We start from the raw sequence: 26,686 nt of genomic DNA on the forward strand, positions 1-26,686 counted from the left end.
CTCATGCTCTCACTCATGTACACTGTTTCTCAAGTGAATAAATGAAAAATATTTTAAAAATTTCTTTAGTCTAAGGAAAGATTATGTAAAATAAGAACTAGAAAGTGTATAGTAGGAGTAACTCTAGAGACCACTGGGAACCCTGATGACAGCAGTTTATGAGTGGAGGGGACAAGAGCTGGACACATTGAGTGACTTTGAGAATACATGGTCCTTGAGACAAAACAGATGGCAACCCCTGGGAACTTTTCAAAAGGCTCATACTAGAAGAAATCAAAGAGAGACGGGGATATGTAAAGGGTATGTAGGTTTCAAAGAGGGAGTGGCTTGAGCAGGTTTCAAGGCCCATGGGGAGAATCACTGGGAGGGAACTGTCAAAGATAAAGGAGCAGCAAAGCCCTTTGGATTATTCTCACAAACCCACCCAAATAATTTCACGACTTACCAATAACTTTGACATGGAAAGTGCAGCTGGCTTGGTTGCCGGAGAGGTCAACTGCTGTATATGTGATAGCAACATCTCCAATTGGGAAGAGGTAAGGTGGGGTGAAAGCTGGATGAACATGGATTGATACCTTTTAGAGATAAATGAATATTTTGAAAGTTAAAGTTAATAGCAATGAAACATTTTTTCTACTTAAATATTATTAGGAAAAGTGAAATTTTAAAAAATGATACAGTATTTCATACATATACCAAATAGAAAAAAAAAATCAGGCGCAGCCTTTTGGTGTGTTTCTTTCTGGACTATTATTCTATTTATATAGTTTATACAGCTGGCATATGTATAAAATGTTATTCCTTATTTTTTAAATATAACATCTTAAAACATTCTTTATCCTGTTACATAGTCTTTAGAACTTAAGAAGACTTTTAAACGCCTCCAAAATTTTCTATAGAATAAGTTTATGCTAATTTTAAAAAATCTATTGAAGGACATTAAAACTGATCCCAAATTTTCCTATAATAAACTAGGATGAACAGTTTTGTACAGGTAATTCTAAATTTTTTTTATTATGTCTCTATAACACATTTCCAGGACAGAATTACTAGCCTCAAAGTCACTAACATCTCATTGATAGATAATACAAAATTTCTTTCCCAAAACATGGTAATAATTTGCTTTCCCATTTGTCAGTATTTGATAGTGTCACTGTTAAAGTTCCCACTCTAAGTTCTCTGCCCTGTATTAAATACCGTTACTTTTTGGTAACTAAAAATATGACACCAGGTCATTGTTTTAATTCACAATTTCTTAATGCCTCAGACTAAGACTACATTGTCATATGCTTGCAAGATATAGATATATCCTTTCCTTTTTGAATTACACAGTTGCCTTCTTAGCCTGTTTGAAAATTATGTGATAGAAATACATTTATATTAATGTGTTAGGTAATGAATATTCTACCCCTTTGACAAGTTTGAAGCATTTTTTTCAAGTTAGCTATTTATCTTTCAATTTGGATATTTTTTAAAATAAAAATTCAAAAATACTTTTGTAGTCAAATACGTTTGTCTTTTCTATTGTACTTTTAAAAATATTTCAACACACGGGGGAACATTTAGTGTGAACTCTCATTAGACCCTGAAATATGCTGCTGTATTCCTCTTAGTGCTTGTTGATGATTATGATGAAGGCAACAACAATGGGTGTTTTCATGGGCCTCTTAATGGAAAGTAGAAACCACACATGATGGACTAACATTCAGCAAGGATATCACCTACAGCACATTTAGTCCTAGAAGTCACATTTGTGCTTTTATTTATTTTTTAAATTATGTTCAGTTAGCCAGCATAGAGTACATCATTAGTTTCTGATGTAATGTTCAACGATTCATTAGTTGCTCATAACACCCAGTGTTCATCACAACCCAGTGCCCTCCTTAATAACCATCACCTGGACATGTGCACTTCAAAAATTCAGATTTAAAAGTTACCTTGTCTTTAGTTACCTAAAGAAAAATATCATATGATCTCATTTAACACAGAATCTAAGAAAACAAAAAATCACACCCATAGATACAGAGAATAGGTGGTGGCTATCAGAGGAGGGGATGGGGCTGGGGAGGGGGTATGAAGTGGGGTAAAGGGGGTCACAAGGTACAAACTTCCATTTATAAAATAAAAAAATCCCGGGAATGTAATGTGCAGCATGGTGACTATAGTTATTTTTTTTAAGTTACCTTGATTCTAAGTATATACAGCACAATGATTACAACAGTGTTTGTGTATGTGCTGTGACCTCCTCTCACCCCAATATAGCCTGGCTGGCACAAATTAAACATGTTTACACACAGTTGTGAAAACAGTATACAATAAAAGCATCTTTGTGTATGTGAATACTAATAGTGTTAAGTCCTAAATGAATTCCTTTTTTAATGTCTGATGGATAATTATCTCAAGCTATATACAATACTGAAATACTGTATTCTGAATAAAATACCGTGTTAGAGAAAGCTGAATTAAAAACTGATCTCTCCTTCACGTTGGCCAATATACAATCATTTAGGGCTCATATTTTAAAAGATACATTCGTAAATAGGAATTAATATTGTTTCCACATCTTTTTTTTCTTGAAAGTTCAGCAGAGCCTAGGTAAGGGGCAAAGAATTCTTAGTCAGGTAATCTTAATGGATACATAATACAACAAATCCATGGAGTACAAAGTTTCCATTTTAGAGATTCTTATCTGAGATTTCTAGTTAAAAACTCAAGGCCGATCCTTCTTCCAGCCAACGAGGCATTAATAATTATGAGTACAGTATATATAGAGAGAATGGTCATTAGTGTAGTAGTAAATCTTCGATATCTCACATATTTGCAGTGCATTTAAAATCCATTCAAAAAGGATGCAAATGTTCGCACCAACCTTACCTTTTCCCCAGAGTTGTCTTTACTTGTTGGGATTTGCCAGGTGATATTAGCAGAGTCTTGCTGTTCCTGAGTCTTGGCCTCTATGTCCTTAGGACAGCTGATTTGAGGAGCCTCCACATCTGACTCAGAAAATGCACAAATCAGTGAATCGATTGCTGGGTAATTCTAAGTCATTTAAGAAAGAGGTAAAAATACGTGAATACTCTGTGACTCATTGTTTACATCCCAGTTCCAGATTAGTTTGGAATATGCGACGGCCTTTAGCGTGGCTTATGAGGCCCTTCCTGACCTGGTACCTGTTGACCTCTTAGCTTCATCTCTTATGGTTCCCGACCGGGAATCACTCTCCAGGCTGGATACTCTCATTCCCATGCCAATTCCCCAGCCTTTCTTGCACCTGTGCCTTTGTGCCTGAGTCAATGCCCTCGCCCTTCTTTATCTAGATAACTCCTTGCCCTTTCTCAGCTTAGACACGAGCTCCTCAGGAAGTGCTCCCTCCACAGGCTCCCACAGCCCTCCGTCCTTCCTGACCATAAAACTCAGCATGCCATTTTGAAATTGAATTTTCTCCCCGCCAGCAGAATCTGCATTTGTTGAAGGCCAGGATAGCTCTTGTCCCATTGTATTAAATAGTACACTGGAAGCTTGCTAAGTATTTTTGAACGGAATGAAGAAATAGAAAAAAAAAAATGTTAACTGTGGCCGGAAGGAACTACACTTGAAAACAAGACTGTCAAGTAGAATGAATTGGCAGTGCTAAAATGCACTGTCAAAACAACAAATGGAAGCCAATGATATTTTTTGCAGCATGAAACTCTGTAATACAGATACTGAGTTAGACAGAGATGGTAACACTAAACATATCCACATCAGTCACTGTAGAGCTAAGTTCTTATATATAACATAAGAGTTCTTTATTTTAAGTTATGTTAAATTAGGTCTATGATAACTTGAAGTTGGATATATCCTAGTTGATATAATCTGAGTCTCATATCTTATTTTTTGAAAGCTTTATACAATTTATGTTTTCTTTTTCTTGGAGGGGTTGACACCTGGACATTTTTCCCCCACAAATATGAGTTACCATATTGACTCTGAAAATTTAAAAAAGTAGTTGAGTTTTCATTCACACTTGAATAATAGTTTAACTGGATTTGGAACTGAAAGTTTCTATTTTCTTTCTGTATTCTTTGGACATGGCTGTATTTCTTTCTGGCATTTAGAGTTGTAAATGAGAAGTATCATGTAAGTCTGCCTCTTGTTTCCTTTGTGCAATTTCTCTTTTTTCTCTGGAAATGGAGTTAAGATTTTCTTGTTAAACTCCGGACCTCAGAAATTTTGCCAGTCATGAAAATACGCCTGTCTAATGGTCAGGGGCTATGACTGATCTAATGTTTCAAGTTGAGCTCAGAGAAACCTCCTTCTTCCAGTAAGAAAGTTCTTCTTCTCCATCTGCTTCCCTCTCTCCTTCTGGAACTCTTTATTAAACGGACATTGGGGCTTTTTCCCACCCTTGGTGTCTCTTAACTTCCATCTTTTTGATTTGATCATTTGGGATATTCAGGTTCTTTGTTTATTATTTCTCCATTCTCAGGGAACTCTTAGTTTGGTTCTTCAAATCACTAATACTGTTTTCAACGACATCTGCTCCATTTTCTTCACCCTTCTTTTAGAGATATTTTTGATGTTTTTACTTCTGAAAATTCTTTTTTGTTCTCGACACCCCCTTTTTCATAGCAGTCTGTTCTGGCTGCAAGTAAAATGGCAATGGCCTCCTGTGAAAGTTATGGGATGCAGGTTTTCAAGGGGAATGGGGCGCCTGGATGCCTCAGTTGGTTAAATGTCTGACTCTTGGTTTTGGCTTGGGTCATGATCTCAGGGTTGTAGGATTGAGTTGAGGATTTTCCCTCTCCCCCACTCTTAAAAAAAAACAAAAACAAAGCACTGATAACTTGCTTCTTTTTAAATGGACTCAGTCCCATGGGCTTTATATGGGCCAGAAATTCCTCAGAGATTTTCATCTCCTGATGGAAAACTTACCTGATTTCCAGCTTTAACATTATCCTTATATTCTACTTCTTCTGTCATTGCCTGGCGTAATAGAATTGGATTTTGTAAATCCATCATTTTGAAACAGAAACCTTCATAGAGTGTATTAGGATAACACCTACCACTTTATCTTGGATTTGCAGCAAAAGCTGCAAAGAGGGACAGGCCCACCCTGTACCAACATGTCATTATATAGGAATCTCGTTTTCAACCTAACACAGGGGGCCTACCTTTACACACAGCTGTCTGAACTTTGGTGCTCCACTTCCCAGAGGTGGTGCATCTCACTTCTTCTCTGACACCTGATAAAACGAATCCTCGGCGGCAACTGAGTTGACAGACCGTCCCAGGTCTGGCGGGCTGCTTGCCACAGCTGTGGGGGGAGATGATGACCCCTCTGGGCTTCTGAAAGGTGGGGCAGTGGCGCTCTGTTGTAAGGAAATGAAAGAATGTTATTTGCATTCCCACCAATTTCAAGAAAAATAAAATTATGCTGCCTAAGAATTGACATAAGTCATTAAATGGTATCTGTTTATGACACTAAACATATGATACATTATAAATAATGCTAAACTATATATCTTTGGTTATCTCATGTTATTTTGTTAGTGTAGCAATACACTGAAAAACTTCTAACTGGTATTTTAATTAACGCCAACTGTGATTTTTATCACTGGCTTGGAGCACCCTCTTTCAGTCTGTAGAACATTTATCGCTCTAAAGTATAAAATAGTAAATTAGGGCACCTGGGTGGCTCAGTCAGTTAAGTGTCTGCCTTCGGCTCAGGTCATGATCCCAGGGTCCTGAGGTCAAGCGCAACATCCGGCTCCCTGCTCAGCAGGAAGCCTGCTTCTCCCTCTCCCTCTACCCCTCCCGCTCCTCATGCATGCTCTCTCTCTCTCTCTCTCTCTCTGTCTCATTCTCTCTCTCAAATAAAGAGATAAAATCTTTAAAAATAAATAAACTAAAACAGTGAATTAGAGTTCCTCTTTCATGGATTAACCAGTATATGTTCAGCAACCTGTCTCCATTTTATGAGTTCTTTTGGTTCGATCTTTAACTGAGCACATTATAAGAAAAGTTTTCATTCCCTCCCTCAAATCACTGTGTCATTCTGGGGCCCTGACCCTTTATGTTATCTTTGGAACAGATGAAGGAGGCAGAATGCAAGTAGAATGGAAAATCAAGACTAAGACTTACTGTGGGGGGTGGGTGTGTGTGAGTGAGTGTGTGTGTGTCCCCACCCATGTGCACATTTATTTGTTTTGTACTGACTCTACTGCCAGTACTCCTAGCATCTTTAGTCTGTATTTCCGATGTAATAACTGCTAACATTTATTCAGTATGTACTATGCCAGGCATTATTCCAAGTGCTTTACATGTATTGACTCACTCAATCCTACGCACTGAGGGGTACCGTTATCATTCCCACTTATAAACAAGAGTGTTGAGACACAACTATGGGAAAGTTACCCACAGTCAACATCCTTGAGGTCACCCTGTAGGTATGTGTCAGACTCTGTGTGCTCCAAAACACTTCACCACCACGCCTCCCCCCTAAAATTTCTTTCAAATTCCTGCCCCGGCAAAAGCAATTTTTCCTGAAAAATTGGTTGTTTCTTTATTTTTGCACAATACGTGCCAAACGACTGCCCAGACTTTCTGTTGCACTGCAATAAAGAGGAAAATCAGAGCCAAATTTGTGGTTCAAATGTAATGACCATGTGGGTCTCAATATCCCTTATTTAGGGATGGTTCTTTGTAAATTAAAAAAATTATCATTTTAGCTGTGATAGTCGTTGAAGATTTTTTTCCCTGTTAATATGCTCTTTTTTATTGTTTATGTTATTTTGGATAGTATTCTTTAATTTTTATATAGTCTAATCCACTATTTTATTTCTACCTCTTTTATACTTAAGTTCTGAAATTGGTTAACATTCACATATTTTAACTATACTCTCTTCTAATTTTTAATGGTTTTATTTTTTAATTTATATTTTAAAATCTACAAAGAATTGATTTCGGTGTCTGGTGTGAATTAAAGACACACAAGAACTTCATTTTATTTCATTTGTTTTTCCCAAGGAGTTAGCCAATTTTTCCATATTACAAATTGAATAAATCTTTTCTTCTCAACTGACCTGTAATGCTTCCCCAGTAATACATGAGACTCATAACCTATTCAGTTGTCTACATCTATATGGCAGTACTGGCAAATTCTTCATTTTTGTAGTTTTAGTATATATTTTAAAACCCCATAGAGCTACTTTCTCTTTACTATCCTTTATTACTCTTCCCTTTTGATCTTGTTTTTGTGATTTTTGTGTACATATTCTTTCAGATAAGCTCTAGAATGACTATCTACTTTGAAAAGAGGAGCAAAAAAAAAAAATCTCTTTTAAGGTATTAAATAAGATTGTACTTTACCTATAGATATATCTAGAGAGTACTTACATTTTGATAAAATTTTATAAAAATATTAAGGTGTTTTCTCTGTCTCTAACATTCTGTAATTTGTATAACATCATTTCCAGACACTGCTGTTTGAGGTTATTGTTACATATTTTATATTTTCCATAGGTTTCCTGAATGTGACTTTTCACTATATATTCTATTTATCATTGTATATGGAAAAGTTCTTTATTTGGTATTCTTACGACATTCGGGAATTCTCAGCTCTCTTAGTAGATTCATTCCATTTTGGGGTAGACATGTAATCTATCAAAGATGATGATTTTAAATCCCTAAAGCTCTAATCTTATGATTTATTACAAGTGCTCCAGCTTTGAGAACAATACTACACAATATGGATGATTCTGGGCACGCTTTTCTCTTCCCAGATTTAATAAGACTGCCTTATATTGTTTCCATAAGTGGTTGCAGGTTTAATAAGAACATCTTTTTTATTATGTCACTTATCAATATAAGCTTCTCAGAATTTTATTGAAAATGTGTTTTAAATGATGATGAATGGCATTTTTATCTTCTGCTAAGTAACCATGTGAATTTTTCCTATTTGTTGCAATGAAACAACTTATTATGTTGATTGATTATATCTAATTTTAAGCCCTTCTGCAGACCCAGGTTAAATACTGTTTTGACAGGCCATTCTTTTGGTAGTGTATTTGCTGTCATAGTTTATTATCTGTTTTTTTGGTAATAGCTATCAAGTTGTCAACTTGTAGTAGTTTGATAATATAAATGATTTAGCTTTCCATTATTTGGGCCAAGTTATATGGTATAGAGTTACTGTTTCTGAAAAGTTAAAAAGAGTTTCATTGACCCCTCAGTCATTTGTGGAGTAATTAATGCTCAGATAACATTTTCCATTTTTTATAAGTAATTATACACTTCCATTTCTACTTTTTTCTTGACTCGTTTAAAAAATTTTATTTTCATAGAAAATCATACATATCACAGATTTTTAATTTATGTGAATGAATTTACGTATAGTGTTTTATTATTCCTTGAAAAATCGAAGGCCTCTATATACTTTGTTATAGCTTCTTAGAATAATTCTGTTTTTGCATTTTTCTTATTTATATTTAAAAAATCTATTATGGTAGGGGTGCCTGGCTGGCCCTGTCAGTTCCAACTCCTGGTTCTGGCTCAGGTCATGATCATAGGGTTGTGAGATCAAGCCCCACATCAGGCTCCATGATCAGCGTGAAGCCTGAGATTCTCTCTCCCCCTCCCTCTATTCCTGCCTCCTGCATGCGTGGTCTCTAAATAAAATCTTTAAAAAATTTAAAAACAAAAATCTCTTCATTCAAAGATTTCTCTCTTACCCATTCTAAGGCATCCCATCTCCCTTCGTAGTTCATTTTCCTTAATTATTAGTGTGTATTTCTTTCAAATTCCATTGCAATCATTCTTTTCCTAACTTTTGAATTTAATGTTTAGTTTCATTCTCCCTGTTAAATAATGAAAGGATTTATAACTACAAAATTACATCAGTGTATAATTTAGCCCATGTCTCGTAACTGGTGTTAGGAGTTTCTCAATTTCATTTTTTATCTTTTTAAAAATTATATTTTTTAACTTCTCATTTGTCCACTGAATTCATTTCATTTATCTCTCTTTCTATTGAAGTCTATATGCTTCGGTGGTGTTGTCTGGTTCCATACTTTAGACAATGCTAAGAACAATCATGAATAACATTGACACTGTTACATGTGTTTCAAATAACCTTTCTTTTTTGCTGGTTGCCTTTTAATAATGTAAAGAATTCACCTGAAGTACAGAAATTTAAATCTTTATGTATCCAAATCTGTTCTTCTTTTCTTTTATTCTTAGGAAATTCTTCTCCATTAAAAACTCAGATTGTCTTTTTATTCTCGAAAGTTCTCCTGCATAAAAATCCGCATCTTTTCTTGTATTTCATTCCTTAATTTGCCTGATTTAATTAATTAACTTCATTTAGTGATTTTTTGTATGTATGTAGTGGAGTCAAAATTAATTTTTACATAAGCCTTTTCCCCATTGATTTCTGGAATTTCCTTTACTGAGTGTTATACTCTTCTATAAACAAACGTTCATTTCTGCACCATATTTAGTCATGTGTAGCTCCATTGTTCTGTGCATCCTTGTACAAATCATGTCCTATTTTTTAAGTACTGTGGGTTCACAATCTGTCTTATGGTAGTGAGAATAACTTCTCTCTCATTTTACTTCATGTTCAAAATTTTTCTCTTTTGTACCTGTCTATTCTTCTATCAATTTTTTAAAATCAGAATTTTCACAGTAATTACAGTGGTTGTCAGAATTTGGGGTTGACAGTAAGTTGTTCCCCAATAAAATGTAAAGAGAGATGCAATTTCCTTTGATAGTTACACAAATCCACCGAGATGTGCATATGTTTTAAATCATTACAGAGATGTGCACAACAATCTTAAGAAGAACTGAGAACAGGAACACCTTATTAGAGGCATTACTATTGTTAGTGAAAGACTGGGTCCCTCAGCAGAGGAGGTGGACAGTCATAGAACCAGGGAAAGAGGTGATTCTCAGGAGTAAACATTTGTATTTACATAGAAAATCTAGCCTAAGGAGACAACATCCCAACTAAAGAGGTTTATTGAGATTTACTGTCCCATTGTAAAAGCCACCTTTTTCATAATGATAGATCCATCACCCTTGTTTAATTCTGTGGAATATCTGAAGAAGCGAACTCCCTTTGTTTCGGTCTTATGCAAACTAAGTGTGTTCCTGATTTGGGTGTTCTTGTAGATTCACCTACAGGGAAATACCCATGTTTGTTGGGCCTAAGTCTTAGAGTACTGGTACCAGTAGGTATGTCCTTGCTAATGAACTGAATTTTTGTTTCACAGTAAATTTCATTCTCCTATCCAGGAGAGATTAATCTCTTCCTAGTATGATAACAGTTTTTCTGGGCTTGCACAATGAGGATCAATTCTTGGACTGTTAAACGAATCCCCCAGACCCTGGAAGCTCAACGGCCTTCCTGGTGATACCTTCCTCTATTATCAACCATGGATCCAATACCAGATAATACTAGAACAAACCTGTAAATTAATTTGGAAGGAACTGACATATTTATATCTAGTTTCCCATCTCAGGTCTTGGCATATCTCCATTTACTTCCTACATATAGATCTTCTTTTTCGTTTTTAAAGAAGTTGGTTACTTTGACTTGGGAAACAAAGGCAGAAGGAAAAATTAAATTTCCCAACTGCCTACATCCCACTGACAAGTCCTTGAAAGGGGCAGTGTTAGGAGTGTTAACATTCCTTTAGGAACTCAGCTGCCTTGACGTTGATACTTTGCTAAGGGCAAAAGACATTCTTAGCCTGAACCCCAGGATCCTGTGAGTCTACTTTAATATATAAAAGTTCCTTTGGAGACTCCCTTTATCTCTACCCCCCAAGATATATGTTAGCAATCATCCTCCAAGCATACGGCCCCCTGATACACATCTGAAGGGTCCCATGACTGAGTTTTTATTAAACAATAATAAATCACCTTTCCTAACAATAGCTAGTCCCATCAGATTCCTAGAAACCTTGTTTCCAAAATACCTGGGAGACTTGTGCTTTCCCTAACCTCCTCCCAAATTCAAAGTACATGATCAGTCACCCCTCATGACCCCAGCGCAGCTCTTTCTGCCCACGGGTCTTATGCCCGTGTTTTAATAAAACCACCTTGTAGCACTGAAGACTTCATAAAAATTCTTTCTTGGCTGTCAGCTCTGAACTCCAACACTTCTACATCAATTTAATTATACACCTGCCACACTCCTAGGTATCCTGTATGTGACATACAATAAGGATTCACTAAATGGCAGTTACCCTCTCATCATCATTATTATTACCACTGTTATTTGTATGTACAGTGTATAAGGAGCAGCAAACTGGAAAAGCTCCTGAATTTATTCATTCTGGACCCAATTTCAGTAGTGAGATGTCACAACTCTTCATGAAGGACAAGGCAAAAAAATCTTCTGATGAAATAGAATGTTACGGTCTACGCCAAGATTCACTGGTTCATAATCTTGTCCTTTCATCAACAAGGTGAAAGTAACTGGAATTTAGCAAAGCATGGGATCACACAGCATTTGCTGTTTATAAAATCCATCCAAATTGGCCCCAGTTTAAAAAAAAATCACTATTTGAAGCTGTAAACTTCAGTGACTTGGAAAATGGGAATCTGGTGTAGAAGTCTTTTTACCAGTGGAGAGGAATAAAATGGTGTATTCGTTTACGTACCTGTGTCTCTGTGCACCTGTATATATGGAGGTGTAGCTATTATATTCATTGGGAATCAATTTTAGTTCCAGGCTTTCACAGAAAAGAGGAAAATCCTAGAGCCAGAGAAATAAATCAGCAGAGGCACCATGCCTTCAAGGACTTACCCACACACCGGGGTTCTAGGCCATCCCACTGGGCGTTCGCTTGGCACGTAAGCTTAGCACTTCCTTCTAGTGTGTACCCTTCATCACAGGTAACCAAACACACTGTCTTGTAGGACATTTCCCCAGTGGAACAGCTGATGCGGCCATGTTTGGGCTGGCGGAGATGAGGGCATGTTCGTACTATATAAAATGAAAATAACTAGGTCACATTTTACTAAATAAACACAAAAATTATAAGTTTAATAATGCCAATTTCCTGTGCCCAGTATCCATTCATTTTTCCTTTGCTAATTTCGTAGGGAAAGATCTCTCCCTTCTGTCGGCTCATGTGATTTGTATGTGCTCTAACCCTGCTCAGAGGTAGAGCTTGTAGCCTAGGATCACATTTCCCTGGTCTGAGAAGTGAGCTGGTACCACTGGGGACAAGATTCCTTTATCTCTCAGCTTCAAAACCACCATGAGAGAGCAGCCAGGCATGTTTACTAGACCCGTGATCCTGGAAATACCCCCTGTGCCTCGGTCAGCCTCATCTCCATCAGTAGAAGTGCCACAGGGTGTCTAGAGAAACATGCATTTTCTTAGTACTGCTAATTCTAATTCCTTAGCCTCAATACTACATCAAAGAATGTCCAAGAGGACACTCGGACTGTCTGCCTCTGCAGGTCCTCAAGAAGCATCTGTGCTCTAAGCTCTCCCAGCAAGATCATCCTCACTGCCCAGCCCACCCAAATCCCATAATGTGTCTTAGGGTCTATCTCAATTAAACCTATGGCATCCTATATTCCTGTTTCTGACACTCTCTTAGGATGCCCAAGGCTCCAAAGTTATCCCTCATCTACCCAGGTCACCCCCATGTAGTTCTAATCCAAATCTAATTCACACACTCTTGCACCTGCCCTCTGGAATACATGATCGGTCTTCAATAAATCCTCTCATATCCTAACCTTCACTTGCCAACTTTTCTTTCACATTCTTATCCTAATCAAACTCTCACTGTCTCTATACCAAGGCCTGCAGGTGAGAGAAGTGTCCTCTTTGGTCTCTGCGACTTCACAGATTTTTGCCTCTCCCTTCCTCTTTTCTTTCTAAAACACTTCAGTTTCCACAAAGTGTCATATTAAATACTCAACATCTTTTCTTTCCCCCCAATTCCCTGTTGACCTCTGGGCTGCTTCTTATTCTTTTAAGATTTATTCTCTTTCTTTCTCTGTTTCTCTCTGTCTCTTTCTTTCTCTCACACACACATACACACACACACTGGTGATTTCATATATTCTATGTAGAAGATCATTCCAGTAACCAGGAGTTATATTCGTTACCTCCTCCCCTCCAATAAACATATCCTTCACTTGGGACGCCTGGGTGGCTCAGTTGGTTAAGCGGCTGCCTTCGGCTCAGGTCATGATCCCAGCGTCCTGGGATCAAGTCCCACATCGGGCTCCTTGCTCCGCAGGGAGCCTGCTTCTCCCTCTGCCACTCCGTCTGCCTGTGCTCGCTCTCTCTCTCTCTCTCTCTCTGACAAATAAATAAATAAAATCTTTAAAAAAAAAAAAACAAAAACAAAAAACATATCCTTCACCCTATCTCAGCCTCCCTTCCATTGCCTTATCCCCGAGGCCTTGCTGCCATCAGCCTAAGCAACCCACTCTTGGACGACAACCTCCTGTCTTCTTGGGTCACTCCATCAATTTCTACACCCTCCTGGGATCTCCAACCTATCACATGTTCCGTAGAGAAAATTATCTCTAAAGAGTTACTCTTTCTACACCTCTTTTCCTCCCGTTCTAGTTTAAACTCACTCTGTTCAGGATTTCCAATCGGAGGAAGGACGGAAAGAGTAAAGGAGAAAGGACATGGGAGAATAAGAAAAGAGGAGAAGAAAGGGGAGAGAGGGCAAGGGGAAGGTACGTAGAGGAGCAGGAGGGGAGTGGGGGAAAGGGCAAGGAGTCGTGGGCAGGACGGGGCGGAGAAGGGAGGGGACGTGAAAAACGGGGAGGGGAAGGTTAAGGAGGAACAGGGGAACAGGGAAGAAGGTGGGGGGGAGGGAGGCTGCAGAGCCCCGTGGAGATTTACCCTTTCAGACCAATGATATGTACATCCCTGTCATAAACAGAGATACGGAGAGGAAAAGACAGTACATTCCTGTTGGATATGTGAAAGGATGTTCACATATACTCATTTGCTCACAGATTTAATCCTATAAGCATCAGGCATAGCAAACACACACATACACACAACCTCTGCAAAAGAACAAAGTTCTATTATCACCAATAACATTTATGGAACACTAAAGGCCAGAAGAAAACACGGCAATTTCTAGATATTTTTGAACAAAATAATTTGGGACTCAAGAATTTGGGGGGACTATGGGTACGATATATTTTTTTCTTCTACATTTCTATATTTGTGAATTTTTCATATCAAGCATATATTTATGAGGAAAGCTTAACTTTATAATAAGAGGAAGTTAGGAAAATTGTTCAGTGCATATTCTGCTGAAGTCACTGTCTGGCAGGATCTATTCTGAAGGAACCCATTCAAATGATATTAGTCAGCAGAGCATAAATATTGGGTGCATTAAATATATAAATATTTAGGATTGATTATTCTTAGAGAAAATTGAAGACTCAAATTAAAGATTAAACCACAAGCCTTAGCCTTTCAATCCCTGGATGACTTGGACCAAAGTCAACTACTGATGACAGATGAGTAGACGTATTTTGCCTTCCCCATCTTGGTTTTTATTGAATATGTGCATTATGTAAGTAGAATCATAGTTGAGCGTATCAGATTCACAGAAGTGATTTGCCTTCCACATTTTGACTTTTATTGAGTGTGTCCACCATATGTGACAGAATGCCAAGTGCCAGGTGGATTAAAAAGGTGAACAGATAAATGCCTATGATCAAAATATATAGGATCCGGAAAACCATATTAAACAACTACTTTCAGATGTAATAAGCTGCCAAAATCACTCCGGCTTTCCAACTCAAGACGAAATGGATTTGCAATATCTCTCAAGAGTACTGACAATAAATTAGAGTTGGTGTTTCATGCACATACAAATTATATTGTTTCTCAAATGCTGGTTTTAATAAACTTTCATTGCTCCTCTGGGAAACAAAGCATACGCAAGAATTCCTATTTAGTGCTTAAACATCTTATATTCCTTTTCAACCAAGAATGTTTTTAATAGAAACATGCTTATTTATTAGTTTCAGTTAAAATTTTTTTTTATTTCAACAAGCTGAAAAATTCGCAATAAATGTTTCTTGATGTACATCCATGTTAAAGCAATCCTTAAATATTTGTTTGGTCTTTTTAGAAAATAGTAATTTACTCTTTCAAGAAAACAGTCTAGCAAGAGGTAGACAATGTGAGAACTGCTCTGGTTCTCATTTTAAAGGCTAATTAGATTTTTTTTCCCCCAGGTAAGCAGTTCCTGCCAATCTCCAAATTGCAATAGTATCTATACTCAAAATAAAATAAATCTGATGTTAAATGTAGTATTCTCATTGTTGTTTGCAGCATTTTCTCAGGAAAAATTCCATCACAAAATTTAATTTTCTATGATGTTGTGGTTTACTGAGTCATCATGAGGAAACCATAAAAAAATCCTTACAAGTTTAGAAATAAGTGTATAATTTAGATAAAATTTTAAAAAGAATATAAATGCTTTATGATGAATACAAAGGAGGAATAAGACTCAAGCCTATTATTATTCAACACCATAAGACATTAACAATGCAACATGAAATTTATAAAATTCTTTATATCTTACACTGATCTTTCATTTCTGTTTCATTTCAGAAAGATTTTCAAGAAAGAGATAACATAACTAAAATTTAGGTTCTGTTCCGATAATTAGATTTAAATTAGATCCTAAAATACTGATTTCTCCCTGTTACCCACAGTGAGACAGAAGTGAATCCCCATGCAACTGCCATATTTCATTGAATCCCAGATGCTCCAGTTATGAGGCACACCATTATTTTATGTGCCACTAATAAAGAAACAATAATATCTGTGAAAAGACTTAATGCCACTGATTTTAAGGTGCATCTTAGTTTTTAGAGATGTTAAAATGTGGGGAGAAAATGTTTTAGAATTAAAGAAATACAGAATATATTTCAAAGAACAATATCTCAAGTAACCAAATTCACTAAAGATGAGCTAGAGGAAGGGATTAAGTATCTTCATTTGGGACAGCTCTGTATGCTGGTAAGTTAGGCAAGAGCTTTGGGGATGAAACGAACAGATTTTAGTTAGAGCCATGATCCCATTTCATCTCTCTTTTGATTAAAATTATTTTACTTATATTGGAATATCAACTGAAATTGCATAAATAAGAACAGGAATTTTTTTAAAAATGAAAATGCATAATGGAAAGCGACACAGGCAGACCACCAACACATCTCTTATCAGTGCATGTGTCAATATGTGTATTTGCCAAATTCAAATTCTTGATCATTCACTAGAGGTATAACCAAGAATTGAGAGGAAAAGACACATTCTGTGTTCATAAAAAACTAACAGTCAAGCAATGGTGATAGACCAGTTGATTAATAAAAGTTAAGTGTGTTGGTTGTATTATAAAACGTTGGTTAAGCTGGGAAACAGGCTGTCAAAATCCCCTTACTGTATGCCAGGTTAGGGTTAGTCAAAAGATGAACCTGTCCTGGATTTTAAAAAGCAGTAAGGGAAGCAGTGGTCACTGCAGCCAGACTCAGTGATGGACAAATATAGACAAGTCCCACGGGTTCCAGCTTGTCTTTGCTCACCTCCATTCCGAGTCCCAACTGCTAACTGTGTTGACCTAAGAAGGCTCCAAGGTCGCTGCCAGGTTCTTGGCTATGGAGCCACAGGGTGTGCTTACACACAAGCAAAGCTTCTCTTAGACCTCCTAACACATTCGGCTTGGCCTCACAGGCTGAGCTGGTAGTAACACCTCTGATGCTCCAACTTCTCTTCTAGATCTTCAGTTTGCCAGTTCTTCCAAAATTGTGTAAGGTCTGCTTCCTAAAATAAATCCCTTATCCCGCGGCACTGAGGGTGACCAAGCTTCCCTGACTGACCCCAAAACACACACAGCACAAGACCTCTGATCAGGGGAGAACAGATTTGTGGACATGCATACAGAAGTCAGAGGTCATCCCACCCAGGCCGAGAAGTTTGATGACAGCAGAGGGTTTCTATGGAGGGAACAAGAGCAAAGGCAGGCCTATCAGACACTCAGAGCTGTGGGAACAACCTGTCAAAGGATGGCTTCCTGAGAGGACATGGCCATTTCTTATGGATCTAGTGCGGGATCTGAGGCTATGGACTGTGGAAGGCAAAGAGGCAGGGGTTGGACCTTATCCTAAAGGGGTTGTCTACTTGCTTCTCTCACTCTTCTTCGGACGGCCAGTAAGTGGAGAATTAAAATGTCATACTTTCCACCCTCTGCCATGAAGTATGTGGAGGAAGGGGTAGAGATATGACATATCTACAGGAATATATCTAAGTGGCTTTCTATGATTCACTTTTTCAGTAATGGCATGTGGCTTTTCACCATTGGAGACTGCAGGCCTGAAAATGTCTTTCCTTGGCCTTCCCACATGAACAGTAGCTTGTCTGAGTTTGGAAATCTAGGATCGATTCTTTTCTCTCAGAATCCTGGCAACATAACTCTCTTCTCATATCTACAATGGCTAATAATAAGAGGCTCAAGTCTGATCCTCTTTCCTTTGTAGGTAGTTATTTATTTCTAACTGTGAAACGGAAACAATTTTCCATTCTTCCAGGGCATACAGATATTTCACTAAGATTACTTCCAGACATGGATCTGTTTGCAATAATTCTTTCTCTAGCACTCATTAAGTGATGTTAAGCTGAATATCAAAGATGTTAGTTGTGTGTATTTTCAAGTTTTCAGCTTGGGGATATAACCTCCTTCACTCCATTCTCTCTCTGGATTCCTGATCTGAGAAGAGTCTATTGCCTGGGATGATTCTCATTCACTTTATTCCTTCACATTTTTTTTTTTAATCTTTGAAATTCTGCTCTACTTTTAGAAGTTTCTTGAGTTGGTTTTCTGACTTATTAATTTGGCTTTATGTCCAGTCATTGTGTTTGTAAACTTTTTATTTTTTTTTCCCTTCAGAAACCCTTTTGTTTTCAGATTTCTCCCATTTCTTGGCATCCTGGCCTTATTTAGCACTGTGATTCCACTTGTTTCCCTTTTCTTTCAGGCCCCCCCTTGTATGATTTTGCTGATTTCTTCTTTTTTTGTAGATACAGAGAAGGATATCGGTTGGGACCTAAGTTAAGCAGATTCATATGAATGGATGAGTTCAATGTCGACAGCTGATCACCACAGTGGTGGGCTCCTGGGCTCACCAATGACCTCAGAGCCTGAGTGGGTCACCTTCCCTTATGGGTACAAGAGCCAAGAGGAAACTCCTCACCATACTCTAGGGAGCTATGTGATGTGGGATCCTGGAGAAATCAAATCCCAAAGTGTAGTACCAAAAGATGCCTGAGGGATGTGGTGGGGGTGAGATTGCCATATTTTAGCAAGACAAACAAACAAATAAGGAGATCCAGGTAAACTTGAGTTTTAGAAAATCAACACCTCATTTTTAGTATAAGTAAGTCCCACACCTTATATGGGACTTAGTTATACTAAAAATTGTTGTGTATCTAAAACCCGCATCTCACTGGGTGTCCTGTGTTTCATCTGGCAACTCTAGGCAGGGGATAAATACTGTATTCAGAAGCTTGATGGGAAGGGATTCTCAAGTCCTTTGGCTTACTCCCCTCTTTTCTTAGATACCTCTCTCTCCCAACCCTACTTGTGAAACTTGGGTGGCTCAGTCAGTTGGGTGTCTGACTCTTGGTTTCAGCTCAGGTCATGACCTCAGGTCATGAGATCGAGCCCAGCATTGGGCTCTGCACTCAGCGGGGAGCCTGCTTGAAATTCTTTCCCTCTGCCTCTCCCCCCACGTGCTCTCTCTCACTCTCTCTCAAATAAATAAATCTTAAAAAAAAAAAAACTTGAACTCATTAAAAAAAAAAAGAGAGAAAGAAACCTTAGGAAGTTGTGAGTGTGCAATAGTTCTAAGAAGTAGGAAAAGAGATCTTGGAGATGGCAAGAGTGAAGGTAAACTAATGTCCCGTTCCATCTGTTTTTTCTCTTTTTTCGATGTGAGAGCCTTAGGTTCTACTTGAGGTACCATACGTCCCTGTTTCTGTTCGGCTGACTAGGCTCTTTGGGATCTCATTTTAGCAAATTCCCACTTTCTATAGCACACTGTCTAATCTGAGCAACGGCTGGAGACAAACAATTCAGCTCACCAATCCTGTTGCGGGACCATGGTGTGGTTCCCAGTTCCTCCAATGACATTAGTCATCAAAGCCCCCATTCCAGGCATTCCAAAACTCTCCTTGGCACCCTGTCTTGGCTGCTTAAAATCTGAGGTTTGGATAACCTGTACATTTCCTTCCCAGGAAGGGCCTTTCTTTGCTCTTTGCTTGTTCATAAAAGAAACATAAAGGGGATAGTTTATGATGATGTGGTCAATTGAACTTGGTAGTTCTGATTTCAGATGTCCTATAATCTTTTCTTTCTGTGGTCTGTGGTCTATGAAATTAAAAGAAACAAAGAACTTCACTGGTCCATTAAAATTTAAGTCAAGGAAATCAAGCAAGGCAATCAATAAACAATGTGAACTGGCAGTTTGCATACCTCTGCAGGAGCTCTCTGAACCGGACCACAAACCACTGGGTAGACACAAGAGGATGCTGCTTCCCACGAGGTCAAATCCAGGGTGACATCGGACCCCACAGGCTGCATTGAAGTGGTTGTTACAAGTGTTCTGGATAAAGTAACCGTTTTCAGGAGGCCTCAGGGCAGGGCAGTGGACAACTAACATTTACAGAAAGAAAATAAAAAAGCAAAATAAGCCTTTGAAGCAGTCTCCTTTTCTTTGTTTGTTTAAGAGAACATTTTAGACACACAGTGAAATTACCCACATCATTTCTATTTACTGCATTTCAATTTCTAAGTGCATATTTGGAAGAAGAACCCTTACATCTCACTCCTATTAGGTATGTATTTACTTCCAATTAAACTTTTTAAGCAGACTAAAGAGTCTTTTTTAAGCTTTAAAATGTTTTATTTTGATATCTATGTGGATATGAGATTTTCTAGTTCTTGATATTTGTATGTCATTATTTATTTTCCTTCTTAATTAAGGTGGCATAAATAACAAGGAATAAATCCAACAAAGTACATCTGCTACAGATTCCACAGCCTCTTGTACATGTTACAGGTTAATTAAATCAATTTAACTTTTGATATGAATACTATCAAGATACCATATCATAAAAATATTCTCTTTAAATGGATTTAAATCTGACCAGAGCCAAAATCAGCTCATTTGTTACCAAATTGTTGTTAGATTTGTGGCTTTTAGGTTCATATGAGATCTTTTCAAGTACTAAATCTTTCTGGTTTTATGGTTCTATCACTCCTAGGGTCTTGGATCCAGTTTCTCTGGAGCAAGATTAGAGATGTGTGCAATGGTAAGAAATGCTACTTAAGAAAAACAGAGAACTAACTTCTCCTAAGTAAGTAAGATTAGAGAAAGGAATATTAAAGATCACTTTAAATGAATTAGATGGAAACATCAGCATCATTCCTCTCAAAGAGATCAGCTTTTGTATTTCCCATCTGCCAGATGTGGGAGACTTACCTTCACAGGTCTGGCCAGATGCCCGATATCCCTCCTTGCAGACACAGTCTTCTGGAGATGTACTTCCAGGTGGAGAAGTGTGATTTTCATCAGGACATGGAAGGCAAGTGCCGATTCCTCCTGGAGAACCTTCTGGTTTGTATGTCCCAGGTGGGCAAGCTGGGGAAGTCCATTTTATATGAATTAATGATACATGAATTGATAGTTAACAGCATTTTTGAGACTAAGTAGGGAGGAAAAATACTTCAGCAGAAAGAGAACATTGCATCAAAGCATCACAGTATTAAATACTTAATTATCATCGAATTATTCATATTATTGAGTATTTCTAGCAAAAGTTCAGTAAATATTTGCGTAGATCCTCAAGAAGATGCAAGACAGTGTGGTCTCCTTTAAACAGAAGTCAGCAGCTGTAGGAGAAAATGATTAAGATAAACACACAGATGGAGAAGAAAATACAAATTGTAACAACAAAATTAAACTTGTCTTTTGAGACAGTAAAAAGAAGCCATAAAATTCCAGAACAACAGAACTGAGCAGACCTAGGAAAAGTACTAGTTGTGATAGTAACGCAAGAATATATTCCTTACTTGAAGATTTGGCAAAAAACAAACAAACAAAAAAAACTCATCAAGTTTAGGCAAAATTAATAAAAAGTGATTGACGCCCAGGATAAAGGAAAAGCAATCATCTAGGAAAGAAAACCAAAATATTTATAAATGGGAAAATCAAATTAATATTTCATTTCTCCTGTGCAAAAACAAATGGCAGGAGAAAGAATGGAAGTAAGATATATAGGTATGTGGAAAAATTATTATGAACCCCAAATTCTGTATCTGGGCAAGCTATTGGTGAATATGAGGAAGAGAAAGCCACTGAAGGGGTGCCTGGGTGACTCAGTTGTTAAGCGTCTGCCTTTGGCTCAGGGCATGATCCCAGGGTCCTGGGATTGAGGCCTGTATAGGGCTCCCTGCTCAGCGGGAAGCCTGCTTCTCCCTCACCCACTCCCCTTGCTTGTGTTCCCTCTCTTGCTGTGTCTCTCTCTGTCAAATAAATAAAATCTTAAAAAAAAGAAAGAAAGAAAGAAAGAAAGCCATTGAAGGATATGCATGGCTCCTGGAAATAAAGATGCACTTTACTGACTGAAAAGAAATCAAAATTAAAAACTCAAGTATGGGAAGAAATGGTTTTTAATAAACTGTTTGAGATTAAGAAACTAGGGGGACATATAGTATATTGCTATACATCTTGCTAAAATTGCAAAAATGAAAAAAATCAAATAAGTTTCCTTCTTAAAAAGAAAGATGTGATTGAAAGAAGAATATAAGCTTTGCACAATATAAAAAAAATTGGGAGATGAATGGAAAGAGAACAAGGCACAGTTCTCATTTCTTTTTACATACATCAACATGATAAAAATGGAAATAAAACTGAGGGCCATATTTGTACATCAAAAAAATACCACACAAATAACTATGACTAGAAAAAGAATGCGTAGCCTCCAAATCAGTAGAAAAGGTAAAAACCCCAAAGAACAAAGATAGAAGAACACTGGGAAAATAAAAGAAATAGCAGAAAGAATGAAAAACAAAACAGCATAAACTGGGGCACATGGGTGGCTCAGTCGGTTAAGCGTCTGCCTTTAGCTCAGGTCATGATTCCAACATCCTGGGATCAAGCCCCGAATCAGGTTCCCTGCTTCTCCCATTCCCTCTGCCCACTTCGTTCACTCAATCATTCTCTCTCTCAAATAAGTAAATAAAGAAAATCTTTAAAAAAATCATAAACTAATATAAGAAAACCCAAAGATATCATCTATAATAAATGATAACCGTGGGCTAATTTAATCCTGTTAAGATACACACCTAAAATAAGCCAACTTACAGGTAAAAATAAGTGGATGTACAAAGATACTCTAAATATTTTTTTAAATTGTATATTACTACCTTAAGGAGAAATAAAAATAAATAGAAATAAAAATCAGATACATAAAGAGATTTTTCTAAAGCACAAAAAAGAAATGAATACTCTAATTAAAAAGTTGACAAAGAACGAGAACTAGAAATTTCCTACAGAAAAAATGAAAATAACCAATAGTCACAGAATAAACAGTTTAACCTCACTCATGATAAAGAAATGCAAAGTGATAGCTACTTTTTAATTTGGCAGAATTTTTAAAGGACGTTAATACTGCTGATTGCCAGTAAGCAGGTAAGCAAACAGGTTCTCTTCCCCTAGGACAACCCCAGTGTAGACATCAAAAGCCCCAAAAGGAGCTTTCCTTTTAGTAAAGCACTTCACTTCTAAGAATTTGTCCTAAGTAAAGGTTAGTAAATATGTATTTATTATTGTTGTTTATCATTACACACTCAGCATTGGCTATAACACAAATGTCAAGAGTTTGTTAAATTCTTATGACACATCCATCCGGTGGAATATTAGCCATAAAAATACAATTCTTAACACAGAAAATCATCCAAATTATGTAGTTGAGTGTAAAAAAAAAAGCATGTCTCAAACACTGCTATGTATTATGTGATCCTTTTTGGCTAAAAAATACATATATAAGACTTCAAGGAAATGATCTTTAAGGTTATATATGCATGACAGAATTATGAGACTTTCAGATTCATTTTTGTTGATCTCCATTTTCTAGTTTTGCTACGCTGAATAAGTATTGTGCGAAAACAATTAAAAGTAAATTAAAATTATATGTAAAGAAAGTCATGTTATATTTCAGCAGATGTTATATTTCATGTCACCGTTACTGGTTCCCTGACCTCAGAGATCACTTTGATTCCACCTTCTCCTTCTATCTCTTCCAAAAATCCAAATGAAAACCATGTTGTCTGGATTTTATTCCTTAAAAATCCTCTGCATTTCCCCTCCTCCCTCCATCAGCATTGCCCTGTCTTAGATCTGGACCTACGATCTCTCATCCAGGTTCTTACAAAGTCCTTAACTGGTTCCTCAGCCTCCATCTCTACTCCATTCCACCATGAATGTTGCTGCCTCAACATCTTCCTAAAATATAAATCCGATCAAATAACTTTCCACTTAAAAACTACGCCAGAAGGATAAGGCCCACTCTCTTCACTCTGACATATAAGGACATCTTTGCTCTGTCTGCAACCTTCCAGTATGCCTGCTATAAAGGACCTGTGAATTCCATATTCTGGTTAGAACCTGCTTCAGAATCAAGGACAGCCTAGTTTTGCACTAGGCTCCCCCCACCCCACCCCCGTCAATGTACTGGACTTGGGAGTTTGAACAACGACTTCATTTCTCTGAGACGTGGTTCCTTTGTGTGTAATATTAGCAGTACCTCCATTATAAATTTTATTGTTCAGATTAACTGAAATAACGTGAGTAAAGCAACACTTCTATCTGACATGTAGTTAGCGTTCAGTAAATTTCAGAATAAGGCCCCCAGCTAATCTTAACTTCCTCGACAATAAAAGAGATAATTATACTTCCTTCCTAGAGGTGTTGTGCCTGGTTGATCCTGCAGTACTTGGTAGATATTACTTCTCTTTCTTCCACTTAGCTTCTGCCTTTGCACGTGCTTTCCTTTGTCTGAGTGAACCTCCAGCATCCTTCAAGGCTAATGCATTCTCCGAAGCTCCTCCAACTTTTTCAGATTTTGGTGGCTACATTTCTGAGCCCCTGGAGTACATTACCCTTACCTCTGCTCTAGCCCATGTCCCACTGAATGGAACACACGCACCTGCCTCTCTCTCTCAGGGGGCAACCTGCTCTTGCCTGTTCAGAGAATCTTCCAATGATGTGACCTCGTCATTCGCCATCCCGTTTCCTGACCAACAGTCACTCCATCAAAGGAGGGCAAGGGGAAACAAGCTGTGTTGGAAGGTGGAAGTGGGTTTAATGTGGAGGGAGGACTAAAGTCAGAGAGAATAACAACTGGGTGAAGCGAAAGGACACTGCACTTGGGGTCAGGACAACCGAGTTGCAACCTTGGCTCTTCTACTGACAAGCTACGCGGTCACTGGCAAGCGACTTCATTTTCTCTTCCTCCAAAACACACAAGTTACAGCTAATGAGGACTACGACCATTTCAATGCTAACATTTGATGTTTCCATAAATAGAATAATACTAGAAAGTAAGTTAAAGGAAACTTCCATATGAGCAGTCAGATTCTGTTTACAGATTTTATGATTTATTTTTAAAATAATATTACATAAAAAGGAAGTCATCTTCACAATATTACCCTCCAAAATGGTTTGAGTAATTGAGAGTTGACAACACTGGAGAACAGTGTTTTGGATAAAAATATCCAAAAGTACATTTGGAAATGTATTGTGAAATTCATAATGATAATGGAAAACAGACTTCAGGAGAACTATTTAAAGGCATTGCACAATTCTAGTGGGAGAGGTGTAATCAACTTCTTTGATACCCAAGGGGGAGAATTCCTCATCTAAAACCAAGCAAAAGTTGAAAAGACGAAACAAAACTGTGGTTTGAGCAAGTTTCATAAGTGATGGTAAAGGGCCGGGGTATGTTCTTTTCTTTCAATATGAAATGGTTCCTTCCTGGAAATGTCCCAAATATTATTTCTTAATTGCTCTTTTAGTTGTTGGTAAAATAAGCACTTTCTCTTTTCAGAAACATCTTGGCGCTTATCAGCTACTATTACTGGAAGTGTGATTCCTGAAGCTCTCATGTTGTGCTAATGTTAGACTTTTCTTCAGCTGACAGTGCAATTCTTTGACTGAAATAAATGAAAGCATCAAACCTAGTTTGGAATTTGGAAAATACAAAGAAGCCTCCATTCTCTCTAACCCGTCTTACCCACTAAATATTAATTTGTTAGGTGACTATTTTAGTTAATATAAATAACATAGAGAGTAACAAACACTTGATACAATTCCTTCATATACATAACCTAAGATTGATTTTTTAAAATTTGGTAAGTATTAAAAGCCTTTTTTCCTTGCACAATTCATCTTTAAAGGTTAATAAATTCCTCTGAAGGCTACAGGAGTAAGGTTGCTGTTTCCGCTGCATTCAGGCTCTTTACGACGCAATTCTAAGGGTGCCCATTTGGGTAGATGACCATGCCATTCAAGAGTCATGCGACTGAAAAGCCCTAGCTTCTGTTCCATCTAGGAAGGGCACCAAGCAAGTGTCTGGGCCCCCAGAGAAAGGTTCTTTATTCTTACAACATCAGGCCCCTTCTCAGCATTAGGGATTTGATCTGAACAAGGAATCTGTCCCTACAAATAGTTCTGCTAGGATTTTGAGCACAGGGATTCACTGCCCTAGAAGAGAACCAGGTTTCCCCGACGCCGAGCTAGTATTTTCACAATGACAAGACAAGTACGAGGAAACTTGCTTTTACGAGACAGCCAAGATCCTTTCCGTGTTCATTCATGAATTAGATAAGGAGGCTTTTAACTGCCTTGGATACTGCACAGCTGAACCTGTGGTAAATGAATTAGCATCCTGTCAATCTTCCGGCGATCGGTTAGCTTATTTGGCTGAAGGACAGTGTATTTGGACAAAATTGTGAATTTGAGCAACTGAGCGGTGCCAGCTCAGCAAATGGACCACTGGCTGCAGGATGCCATGTTGCAAAGAGAAGCGTCTGCTCAGACTGGAAAGGAGATTACTGATGGATCAGGACAAGTCTATCAAAAACCAAAACATAAAATCCTCTAGAGACCCTGTCTAAAAGAGAACACATCAGCAAAGAAATTATTATATTGCTAAGAATTAATATATGTTACAGAGAGAGAGAGAGAGAGAGAGACAACCTGGCTAAGTACAGAATACTTAGGCAAAGCCTTTTTTATTGAAAACTCCGTGTTCTTAATTGTCCTAAGGTATTTACTGTCTGGATAAGAAATGTGAGATCATCCTAAGTTTTACAACAAAAATTTTGTGGGCAAGTACTTTTAGGAGAGGCCACTGGAGATTTTAACATTATCTTTAACCTTGTTTATTCTTTCTCAAATAGCCAATAACTGAGAATCATATAAAGAAGAAAATAAAATTACTGTAAGCTAAACCACATTGGGAAGTGGATTCCAATTTTTTATAATTATAAACAACTTTCCCTGTTCCCTTATTTCTTTCATCCATTGAATTTTTTTTCTTAAGCAAAATAACATTAACTTTTCAAACTCACTAGCC

At 37.6% G+C, this 26,686-nt stretch overlaps 1 protein-coding gene across 1 annotated transcript in view; it reads right to left on the bottom strand.

Moving 5' to 3' along the window:
- SVEP1 (sushi, von Willebrand factor type A, EGF and pentraxin domain containing 1) overlaps positions 1-26,686 on the bottom strand; it is a gene marked incomplete at both ends in the record, with an annotated part of 180,617 nt that overhangs the window by 106,093 nt on the left and 47,838 nt on the right. The window contains 6 exons of the mRNA XM_080820303.1: positions 446-575; positions 2,875-2,993; positions 5,154-5,351; positions 11,795-11,974; positions 19,521-19,700; positions 20,530-20,688. Of these exons, the coding sequence (XP_080676429.1) occupies positions 446-575; positions 2,875-2,993; positions 5,154-5,351; positions 11,795-11,974; positions 19,521-19,700; positions 20,530-20,688 (966 nt within the window). The remainder of the gene's footprint in view (positions 1-445; positions 576-2,874; positions 2,994-5,153; positions 5,352-11,794; positions 11,975-19,520; positions 19,701-20,529; positions 20,689-26,686) is intronic.

Source organism: Martes martes, assembly GCF_963455335.1.
Source record: "Martes martes genome assembly, chromosome: 12".
Classification (NCBI taxonomy): Eukaryota; Metazoa; Chordata; class Mammalia; order Carnivora; family Mustelidae; genus Martes; species Martes martes.